The 12,151-nt window shown below is 50.3% G+C and overlaps 1 protein-coding gene across 1 annotated transcript; it reads right to left on the bottom strand.

Annotated features, from left to right (window-relative positions):
• Window positions 1-3,076: 3,076 nt before the first annotated feature.
• Window positions 3,077-8,306, bottom strand: SPR (sepiapterin reductase). The gene is given in 4 exon segments (XM_026690759.2): window positions 3,077-4,050; window positions 4,966-5,256; window positions 7,894-8,142; window positions 8,145-8,306. Coding segments are annotated over 4 exon segments (789 nt in total). The 5' UTR covers window positions 8,203-8,306; the 3' UTR covers window positions 3,077-3,859.
• Between the last annotated feature and the right edge of the window lie 3,845 nt (window positions 8,307-12,151).

Genomic DNA, 12,151 nt, shown 5'->3' with positions numbered 1-12,151 from the left:
TTATTTTTCCTTTTATGTACACTGAGAGCATTTGCACCAAGATAAATTCCTTGTGTGCCCAATCACACTTGGCCAATAAAAAATTCTATTCTATTCTATTCTATTCTATTCTATTCTATTCTATTCTATTCTATTCTATTCTATTCTATTCTATTCCATTCCATTCCATTCCATTCCATTCCATTCCATATTCTATTCTTATTCTCTTCTCTTCTCTTCTCTTCTATTTTATTCCATTCCATTCTATATTCTATTCTATATTCTATTCTTATTCTTATTCTCTTCTCTTCTCTTCTCTTCTCTTCTCTTCTCTTCTCTTCTCTTCTCTTCTCTTCCATTCCTATTCCATTCCATTCCTATTCCATTCCATTCTATATTCTATTCTATATTCTATTCTTATTCTCTTCTCTTCTCTTCTCTTCTATTTTATTCCATTCCTATTCCATTCCATTCTATATTCTATTCTATATTCTATTCTTATTCTCTTCTCTTCTCTTCTCTTCTATTTTATTCCATTCCTATTCCATTCCATTCTATATTCTATTCTATATTCTATTCTTATTCTGTTCTTGTTCTGTTCTGTTCTGTTCTGTTCTGTTCTGTTCTATTCCATTCCATTCCATTCCATTCCATTCCATTCCATTCCTATTCCTATTCCTATTCCTATTCCATTTCTATTCCTGTTCTATTCTGTTCTATTCTGTTCTATTCTATTCTATTCTATTCTATTCTATTCTATTCTATTCTATTCTATTCTATTCTATTCTATTCTATTCCAGTCCAGTCCAGTCCAGTCCAGTCCAGTCCAGTCTATTCATAAGAATAAAGCGAGCAGGATCCACCCACGGAAGCCTTTGCTTCAGCGAATTCCAGCGCTTTCGTTCTGAAGCCCCGAGGACAAGGCAGGTGCTCCCCAGCAGGGCAGCCTTTGCGCAGAGCAGACCCCCCCCTGCCCCACCTAGAGCCGCTGATTGGTGGTCTTCTAGTGCCCCCTGCTGGCCACCCACAGGAAACACGCCTTCTGTCGGCGACACCATTGGGAGGGGTCCTACCCAGGCAAAGGGCGCGGAGGGGAAGCTGCCCTCTGGACCTGCCGCTGCAGAGGGGAGGCCTTTCGGTGGGAACTTCTGCCCTGCGAGGGGTTCAAGTAGCTTTTCATGGCTGCTCTTGAGTCACTCCTACTTTGCACACGCGAGTGGCCGGGGGCAGGGGGGCGTGCAGCGGCGGAGGAGGTAGAGCTGCAGAGGGAGGGGGAGAGTTTGCAGCTTATTTCCTCATTCCTCCTTCATCCCTTCCCCAGCCGAGCCCCCCCCTCTCCCCCTTCCTCCCTCCTTGCCCGCTGGGACTGGCTGCTGTTCTTCATCCGGCCAGAAGGGGGAGCCTACACCTCCCCCCCCCCCCCCAAGTACTCCACCCTTGGCTGGGAGGGGGAGAAGTTTGGGCTCTGGGCTTAGCAAATCAGATGCTTTAAATTGCGGTGGGGGGGGGGGGGAGCCAAGGGACACCTGACAGCACATAGAAAAGAACCTGGGAGGGGAGCGACTGGCCTGTGTGGAGGGTGGTGGGTTTCCAAGCCAAGAGCTGGTCTGCCTTGAGCAGGGGTTGGACTAGAAGACCTCCAAGGTCCCTTCCAACTCTATTGTTCTAAGGCCAGCTGAAAGGAACCTGGGTTGGGTGAAGGCAGGCAAAGGAAGCTGGGTGGGTATTCAAACGATGAGGTTGCTTCACCCAAGAGTGGGCCCTCGGTGCCGGAGGAGGGGGAGGGGGCTCGCAGGGATGGCACAACTGCCAAGGAGCAGGATGACCCAGGACCCTCCAGTAAAGGGCTCTCTAACCTTGGCCAAATTTAAGACTTGTGGACTTCAACTCCCAGAATTCCTCAGCCAGCTTTGCTCTGCTGGCTGAGGAATTCTGGGAGTTGAAGTCCACAAGTCTTAAAGTGGCCAAAGTTGGAGACCCCTGCTCCAGTAGGTGTGTACATCCTGCACCCATGGGATGTTTCTGTATGGTCCCACCAGGGGGCAGCCCCACTGCGAAGCAGACAAGCCCTCCAGCCCGCTGGGATGATCAGGCTTTGCCCTGACCTTCTGACCACCCTCTGAGGGACACAGGATCTTTGGGGAGGGGGGCTTCAATCAATCAATCAATCAGAATACAACTGGAAAGGACATTGGAGGTCTTCTAGTCCAACCCCTCCTGCTCAAACAGGAGATCCTGTATCATTTGAGACAAGTGACTGTCCAGTTTCTGAAAACCTCGTGTCGGAGCGTAACTTCTGGTGGCAAGCTGTTCCACTGGTTAATTGTCCTCACCGCTAGGAAGTTTCTCCTTAATTCTAGGTTGCTTCTCTCCTGGATTCATTTCCATTCATTGTTTCTTGTCCTGCCCTCTGGTGCTACTGTCCAATTGTAGCCTAGTCAGCACAATATCCAAGACAACAAATCCCCGTTTTTTGAGCCTGCTGGGCTCATGCGTTTGTCTCTTTTCTTGACACATTTGTTAAGTGACTCACTCCAGTTGCTAAATTAGTGATAGGGTTGTTAAATGAATCTAACTTCCCCGTTGACTTCGCTTATCAGGAGGCTACGAAAGGAAATCATGTGATCCTGACTCACTGCAACTGTCTTCAATATCAGTTAGTTGTCAACTGTCCGAACTCTGATCACGTAACCATGGGGATGCTGTAACGGTCATAAGTGTGAAAAATGGTCATAACTTGCCTTCAGTGCCATTGTAACTTTGAACTGTCACTGGAACTGCTGTAAGTTGAGGACCGCTTGTGTAGTATTGCTGATGTTTTATTATTAAGCGGCTATAATTCAAGCTTTAAACGACATCTATAGACACATGAGTATCATTTCTGATATTTGAAATGCGAGCCAATCTGCAGTTTATCTTTTGCCTTCTCTCAAAAGGGCTCCGAACGGGGCTGGCTTCATCCTTTTCATTGTTGCTGGCGATTAGAGGGGTCTCTATACGTGTGTTTCCAGTTAAATGTTGCAGAAATAATTTATCTCATCTTCAGAAAAGGCAAAAAAAAAAGGGGGCAGGTTGTGGCTTTAAATGTGTTTTCTTCTTCTTCTTGCATTAAGTGGTTTTAAAACTCAACAAAAACAAAAGTTTTCAGAAATGCTCAAGAGTAGGGTTCGTTCCTCCACAAAAAAACATCAGTTTTCGGTTCAATATTCAAAGTTCAGAGTTACATGTGATCAATGCAATCAAGTAGAAGGTTTATATAAATGATTAACTTTAGGGTTTAGGCAACAAAACATACTCTGACTGAAACGGTTGTAACACGGTTGAATCCCACCCCTGGCTGCGCACCCCTTCCTTACTGGGGAACCAACCATCTTAGACTGGTCCCTGGCAAGCTTTAATGCTAAGCTGGTTACTTCTCTGTTTACCCCAGAGGTCCCCAAACTTGGCCACTTTAAGACTTGTGGACTTCAACTCCCAGAATTCTCCAGCCAGCTATGACCCCTGACTTATAGCCACAAAGCTGGCTGGAGAATTCTGGGAGTTGAAGTCCACAAGCCTTAAAGTTGCCAAGTTTGGAGACCTCTGGTTTAACCCCACCTTCTACCCTGTGTAGAGCAACAATTTTCGCACGCAACACAGAGATAGCTTAAAAGTAATTTTTGGCTTTTTTTTTTTTTTGGGCACAGTTACACTTCAGAACTTTGCAAAAGTCTTCTAACAACGACCTCAGGTACAAAATGTCTCAGCACATGTTATTTCCTGCAGCAGGCATGACAAAAAAGGAGAACCGAGATGGAATCATTTCGGCTCTTTTGAGAAAGGAAGCCGAGCTTTACGAGAAGGACCCTTGCCAACTGGAAGCAGAACCCCAGAGAGCTGCTCAGGGGTCATAGAAGTCCACGTGGGCCCCGGATTCAAAGGCGTTTGCCACCAGGAGGTCCAGCAACTTCCGGGCAGAGACGTCGCAGTCTATCAGCTGCCCGGATTCCTTCAGTTGGAGGAAGGTCTGCCTCAGCTCCGGATCTGCAGAATGGGTGCGGGCTTCTTCCTGCATGGCGGTGTCCAGGGGGCCTGCAAAGAAGGAACCGGGGGGGAGGGGGGAAGAGCAGCCAATCACAGGGGATCCCCAGGAGAGCCAGAGGCTGTGCCAGAGGTGGTATTCAGCTGGTTTGGACCAGTTCTGGAGAACCGGTAGCGGAAATTTTGAGTAGTTCAGAGAACCGGCCAATCCCACCTCTGACTGGCCCCGCCAACTCCATCTATTCCCTGCCTCCCATTGAGTCCCAGCTGATTGGCTGGGTCTTCTTTGGTTGCCCTGCACAAGAAAACGGAGCTGGAAAGCAGGTTAGTGGGAAAAGGTGATTAAGAAAATAATGGAATGTGCAGAAATGAGTAGATTAACATTAGCAATTAGAGAGCAAGAAGAAAAAGAATATTTTAAGATATGGGATTTATTTTACCAATGGTTAGATAGAAGAGTGGATTTAACAGTAATGATATGTTGTAATTGATTAATGACTTTTAATATGTATTTAAATTGCTCTAAAGCATAATGTGGATTCGAAACTAAAATCTAATGATGGTGTAATAATAACATGAGATGGAAAGTTGATTAATGTAATATGAATGTAAATTTAAATTCAAGAGGAAAATATTATACATATTGTGCACAAGAATTATGTACCAACCTACACACTGTACAACTGAAAGATGGTTTTATTTTGTTGTTTTATGTTTGTATTTGTCTGTTTATTGTTAAAAATATATATAAAAATTATATATATATATATATATATATATGTATGTATGTATGTATGTATGTATGTATGTATGTATATATAAAAGAAAGCAGGTTAGTGGGATGGGGAGGGAATGGGGATTTTGCAGTAACCTTCCCCTGCCACGCCCACCAAGCCACGCCCACAGAACCAGTAGTAAAAGTTTTGGAATCCCACCACTGGGCTGCCCAGCCCCCCTGCGACTCACCTGGGGCGTAATTCAGCACCCGCACATCCGGCTCTTCGGCCGCTAAGACCTGGAACATCATGTCCCGAGCCGCCTTTCCCACGCAGTAGAGGGTCCAGCTCTTGAAGGGCTTCAGGGCGCAGAGGGAGGAGACGTTGACCACCACGCGGCTGAAGCCCGGTTGGGCAGGAAAGGCCTTCAGGACGGAGGCGGTCAGGCAGAGGGCAGAGGTCACATTGAGGTTTAGGTAACTGTTGACGTCGCCGGGCTCGGAGAAGTCGGAGAAGGTCTTGGAGACGTCGCCCAGAGACCCTGGAAGGGAAAGGGGTCTGGCTCACCTCCAAGGCGAGACTGAGACCCAGAAGCACAGGGGAGGGGTGGGAAGCAGGTTATGCCCCCCCCCCACAAGGCTTCCTCCCACTGTCTGCAGCAAAAAGGCCCGTTTTTACCCTCCCCGAGCCTCCGCGCACGCCCTGTCCTTACCTGCATCCAAAATGAGCCACGTGGGGACTCCTGGGAGGGTGGAGCCAGGAGTAGGATTTGGGGGGTTCTCCGAACTGTGCGGAATCTTAGCTAGGGGCTCTCTCGAACCCCTGCGAACCCCCAGCAGCCCAGCCCTGGCTGGGAGGCTGCCAATTCCAGATGCCGGGCAGCTCCCGGCTAATCAAGCGCAAATGGAAATATTGCCCACAGACGGTAGCACGACCAACCCCAGCAGAGAGGCCAATGATTCTGGCGGTGGGCCGCCGTTGTGCTGAAAGCTTTGGAGCCGTTTTGCTGACCGTCATGAAATTAACGCCTCCAATCCTTGCTGAACCAAGCCGGGCCCATAAACGGCCTGGTTGTGTGTGTGTGTGTGTGCGTGTGAGCATCTTGCCTTCTTCCCCCAGAGGTGAATGGCACCCTAACCCTCATTGCCAGCCCCACTGTAGTCACACTCCTGGGAATGAAGGGCACAGGGTTCTCACCTGCCCAGGTGTAAGACATCCAGAAAGTATCCATGATATCAATCGCTCCGAGACATATTCTCTCCAGTTGATTTATTTAGGAACAGATCTGGTACGTCTAAGGCAATTTCCCAAAGTGAAAGTATTTTCGAGTGTTACATAGAATCCACCTTCTCTCCTCCCACTTCTACACTTCATAAATCACGAGAACCAATTAACTGCAACTGGAATTTCTTAGCACCACGGTACAGAATAACCTTGAACTTTTCAACTCCTCCACCCCCCCCTCCTTCCATTATGTGGCAGCTGAATTTCAAAGCAGGTTCATTATGAGCCAGGACACCTGGAGGCGGTTGCACGCAAAAGGCGGGGTGGGTGGGTGGGAAACACCTGGCCCACTGGTGGGAGCAGGTAGCACCTGCCTAATTATTTATTGTTATTTATTAGATTTGTATTCGCCAGGGCGACTCAAGGTGGCTTACAGCATATAAAACCACAACTGAAAACAGTGAAACTTGTAAAATCAAATAAATTAATATAGTAAAATCACACAGTGACAGCAGATTACATGAGCCATTTAGTGGGCTCCATCCCGCTCTGGGTTCCCCAGGCCCGCTTTCAGAACAATAGAAGTATAGAGCTTGGATAGTGCCCCCTATAGTGCCCCCACCTTATCCCAGGGAAGATGGGGTAGTGGGGAAGGTGCTGGCCTAGAAACCAGGAGATGGTGAGTTCGAGTCCTGAAAGCCAGCTGGGTGACCTTGGGCCAGTCCCTTCTCTCTCAGCTCCCACCCTTCCCAGGTTTGATGTCTTTTTTGTAATGTGCAGACTGTGCTGTCCAGACAGTATATAGTTGATTGGGAATTGGGAGCTGTCCCCTTAAGGCAGGGGTGGGCAACTATGGCCCTTTTATGAATTATGGACTTCAACTCCCAGAATTCCTGAGCAAGCATGGCTTGCTCAGGAATTCTGGGAGTTGAAGTCCATAATTCATAAAGGCCATGGTGCCCACCCTATAAGGGAATGCCTCATAGTAAATGTAGTCAATGCCTCATGGGAAATGTAGTTCATGTCATGTGATCACATCTGTAATCCTGATTGGTCACTGAATTGACCCTTGGTTGGGTTGGGGGAGTTTCCTTTATTCTTGCTTGGACCCCAGCACATCGTGCTGGTGTCTTTCCCTTCGCTCCATCGTTATGGGATGAAGATAACTGTACTTTCACACTATGCAAAGATTGGACATTAGATGAATCTCAACATAACTGTGAGTTATACCTTGAGGATGCCTATTACAATCTAATAAAGAAACTTTGTACGGAAGCCTTTGTAGAGGTTTACCTGACTGTCTTTATATTCAGCCAAGAAAGTTAAAGACAAAACAAGCGTAGAGGGGATGAAGATATCCTCATTGTCACTCACTCATTGTCACCCTGGCCTCCTAACTTCTCACCCAGACGCCACCCCAGCAACCCAGGGGGCTGCCAGGGGAGACACTTCCCTCCCCGTGAGACTGGGAGACCAGGAATCCAGCCTCAGAAAGCATCCACTGGGCTTGCTGGGCCGGAAGAGGAGGGGGCTTCCCTTTCTCCCCACTGCCTGAGACCCCCCCACTCCTTCTGGGGCTGATGCTGCCCCTCGCACCTCCTTCCTCTCTAACCCAAAAGCTGTTGCCCCCAACACCCTCTAACCCCAGTGAGCCAAAGCCCCCCCGTCCCATCTCCGGCCTCCTTTGCCTGGGTCTCTCTGCTTCTGAGGACAGGGGCTCCCCTCCCCTCAAGGCCCCCCGGATCTTTTCCCAGGGGCTCACCCGGCGAGTATTATGGGCTGCACAAGAGGGAGGGGGAGGGGAGCCTGGGACTGAGTTCCTTGTGTCCCACCCACCTCAACTGCAACGCAAACCCCTGCGCTCCCCCGCCCCTCCTTTCTCCAGGCCCCCAAACGCCCCCGCCCCCACCGCCATCTCCCCGCCGGCGATGGCCAAGCGGCGCCCGCCTCTCACCGGCGTTGTTGATGAGCAGCAGGCGCTGAGGGTCTCGGGCCTGGCGCAGCTCCCGGCCGGCCTCAGCCACGCGCCGCAGCCCCTGATCGGAGCCCAGGTCGGCCGGCAACGCCCGCACCAGCAGCCCCGGGCAGGCGGCGCGCAACTCGCCCTCCAGCCGGCCCAGCGGCCCCGCCGAGCGCGCCACCAGCAGCAGCACCGAGCCGGGCGGCAGGTGGGCGGCCAGCAGGCGAGCCAGGCTCCGGCCGAGCCCCGCGACGCGCCCGTCACGATGCACGCCGTCCGGCCCCACGCGGGCCCCGGCTCCATCCCTTCCGCCGGACCGGGCTGCGCAGGGCGAGCGGAAGGGCTCCTCGCCGACGGGAGTCTCGGGGCTCAGCCTCCGACCGAGCGCCGCCTTCCACGCTCGGCGCCGCCCGTTTCCAGCGGCCGGGGCGGAGGGCGCGGCCAGAAAGCCGGGAACGGGAGCAGCTGCTCCGCTGGCTGGGCGGGAGGGAACCCCGAGTCGGAGGTGGGGAAGCCGGGCGGTGGGGAGGCGGGCGAGCCCGGGAGGCGGAGAAAATCAGCCCGGGGCCCCCGAGGTCCCCTGCTCGAGCAGGGGCTGGACTAGAAGACCTCCAAGGCCCCGTCCAGCTCTTCGTCTGCCTTGTGCCCGGCGCCCGGCATCCTCTTGACTTGCGCGGGGTGGTCTGGATCTTCCGTGGCCGGGTCTGCTGCTCCCGACCGGGCCCGCTTGCCCCCGGAGGAGACGGCGGTTGGGGTCCCGGAATGAGGCTGCTGGAAGACCCTCCAGTCACGGCCCCCAGTTCAGGAAACTCTTCAAGACTTTTCGTCGACGAAGGGGGAAGTCTAGCGGGGGTGAGGGGGCATTGGACTTAGGTGAATGAACCCAAAGGGAGGGAAAGGATTTCTGGGCATCCGGCAACAACCGCTTTGGGGTGAGACTAGGCTTTTCTGAAGGATCAAGGGAGGAGATTGGGAATCCCTACACAAGGGTCTTCAAACTTGGCAAGTGTAAGACTTGTGGACTTCAACTCCCAGAATTCCTGAGCTAACATGACTGGAGGAGGAATTCTGGGAGTTGAAGTCCACAAGTCTTAAAGCTGTCAAGTTGGAAGACCCCTGAATCATCTATACCTGTCTGTCTGTCCGTCCGTCCATCCATCCATCCATCCATCCATCCACACTTTCTTTCTGTCTGTCTGTCTGTCTGTCTGTCTGTCTATCTATCTATCTATCTATCTATCTATCTATCTATCTATCTATCTATCTATCTATCTATCTATCTATCTATCCATCCATCCATCCATCCATCCATCCATCCATCCATCCATCTATCTATCTATCTATAAGGGTCTTCAAACTTGGCAGCTTTAAGACCTGTGGACTTCAACTCCCAGAATTCCTGAGCTAACATGACTGGAAGAGGAATTCTGGGAGTTGAAGTCCACAAGTCTTAAAGCTGTCAAGTTTGAAGACCCCTGCGCCTATGTGAACTTTGGGGGCTTTTGCCTAACTAAGGCAGGGCAGATGTGCCAGTGAGAAAGCCCATCAGGCCACTTCTGGGCCCCTGGCTTTTCGGAAAATACAGCTGCTGGGATCCTGCTGCCCAGATGGTGCTGAAGGATCCTTATGACAGGCTGTTAATTTAATCTACTTCTGGCCTCTTGCCAACACTCCTGTGGAGAGCTGGCTACCGTTTTGGATGCCCTAGAGGGCTGTGAAGGTGGCAGCCAGATCCCTCCCCTCGCCCCCTCCTGTCTGTCATATCAGCCACCCTTTTCCTGGCTCAATGTGAAGGGCATAATCTGAAGAAGGACAAATGGTGGTTCACAGCACCGTTTTTTGGCCGTCTTTCCAATGTGCACACATGCCCTGACTTGGCTGTGTGGATACTACACTGAACAAGGACTACATTCAGTAGCTGCACAGATTTTAATTCAGCGTATCATGCCAAGCAAATTTTTGTTTATCTCACGATTATGCTACGGTGGCTCGCAAAAGTGATTGACTGCTGTGCTGAAATTCTGCCGTTTCCACCAGAGCTGAGAATTTGGGGTTCAACTCCTAATGGAAGAAACAGGCTTTTGCTCTGAGGGTGCTTCCTGTTTTGTCTCCAGGGCCCCAATCCTTGTGTGTTTTATGCAATCTGGCGCCTCTTTGCCTCAGTGTGACTTTCACATAGGAGCATATCCTCCTGGGATCAGCTTACACTGCAGAGGTCTCCAAACTTGGCAAGAATTCTGAGAGTTGAAGTCCACAAGTCTTAAAAGTTACCAAGTTTGGAGACCTCTTGCTTAGAGCCTGATCTTTTTCTGCGGATATTCCAGTTGGAGGTTCTTCCAAGATGGCTGCCTGCAGTTTGGGCAGCTCTCCACTTCTACCAACTCTGCTCTTGTTTGCCATCTGTGTAAATACAAGGAAGTTTTGGTTCTTTTCTTTAATAACATTTGATTCTAGTTCTCTCTTGTGAGATTGGTCTGTCTGCTCAAAAGAAAGAATAGGAAAAAGGGCTGATGTACTTAGTCATCATATGCCTCAGTGCTCTAGGGACATACATATCGAGAGTGTACTTCCTTTTTTATCACTCGTTTTCCTTGCCATTGAAGTCTGCGGCCCATCTCCTTCACACACTAGTGTTAGGGGTGGACAGTCAGTAAATGAATCTCCTGGAAGATAGGTGGTGGCAGCAGTAACTGCCAAGACAGGATGCAAAGACCTCCAGCTTTCGGTTCTCTTATTTACCACAGGCAGATTAAGGAATAAGCACTTGAAAAATATTTTGCAATTATTCCTCCATCAGGATGATGATACTACATTTATTGCAACACACACTGCTCCCCCAGGGATTAATATCTCAGTAGCTCCAGTGAAACTGAATGAGCAGTGAGAGCATGGAGTCACTCTGGCTAGGATGGCCATCACAAAATGGATGGGCAAGCAAAGAGTAACCTGCAGTGGGGCTGGGGACCAGGGAAGCCAACCCACCCAGGAGAAGAAACTGCCAAAAGCAGGCAGCCACCTGAAGCCTCTGCAGTACTGTTGCCAGGGAAACACTGGGTTGCAACACAGAGGGAGCTTCAGGTGAGAGACAAAGAGGAACATGCTGATTATGAAGTGTCAGCCTGTGAAACACGCTCCCATGTGAGGTGATGACAAGCCCTTTCACGCTGGAAATCTTCAGAACCAGTCAGTCACTGTGGATTCCATTTGAAAAAGAAACACAACATTGAGGAAAAGAACCGTAGCTATTGCAAGGATTGTTGGGTTCACACAAGGAAGAAGGTCCCAAACGAAAGAAAAGCCAAGATTTTTTTTTATCGAAGTTGAAAGGCACAAGGCAGGAAATCCTAGATTGGATGGCCAGTTTGTGGAAGTCGGGAAGGTCCTGGCCAGGCCAAGGGTATGCTAGCCTGTCTTGAGTTACAACCACTCATTCCACTGTTCAAGGTTACAACGGTACTGAACAAGAGGGACTTGAGGTCAGTCCTTGAAATCACAGCCATCGTGGCACCCTGTGGTCACAGGAGGACCATTTGCAACTTTCCCTGCCAGCTTCTCCCAACAGTCATTGGGGAAGCCTGAAGAAGGTCGCAAGCTGCTCCTGGGAGTAGCTTCCACTCCTGCCATCTTTTCAGCTGTCTGTATTCTGAGACACCCACCCGCCTGCCTGCAACTCTGTTCCTTCCCATTCGTGGCCACGTGAGGTCATCGCTCAACGCCTCCGTGGTCCTGGGGTTGCAATGGCAACAGGACCTCTGGGATGCCCTTCATTAAGCAGCGCAGTCACACCAGGTGCTTTATGCCAGTCCCACCTCCTGAGGCTGCTAAGGTTGCTCCAGTGGCTCTTGCAACAGAGCTGGGGGTTGAACCCCAGGTGTGCTGGTTAGACAGTATATATAGTTAGTTTGGGAATGAGAGCTGTCCCCTTAAGGGAATGCTTCATGGGAAATGTAGTTAATGCCTCATGGGAATTGGTCACTGAATTGACCTCTGGTTGGGTTTGGGGGAATTTTGGTCATTCCTACCTGGACCCCAGCATCGTGCTGGAGTCTTCCCTTGCTGTATCATTATGGGATTGTGCTGGCCCAGTCAGTCTATGGGAATTGGATAGTCACTTAGGAATTGTGAGCTGTCCCCTTAAGGGAATGCATCATGGTAAATGTAGTTAAAGGTATCCTGGGAAATGTAGTCCATGTCACGTGAGCACATCTGTAATCCTGATTGGTCACTGGATTGACCCTTGGTGGGTTGGGGG

Source organism: Notechis scutatus, chromosome 4 (assembly GCF_049901735.1).
Source record: "Notechis scutatus isolate UNSWTSFEM ecotype Mainland chromosome 4, rNotScu1.2, whole genome shotgun sequence".
Lineage (NCBI taxonomy): Eukaryota > Metazoa > Chordata > Lepidosauria > Squamata > Elapidae > Notechis > Notechis scutatus.
The sequence above is the reverse complement of the archived record's forward strand: the minus strand, read 5'-3'. Positions and strand labels throughout refer to the sequence as shown.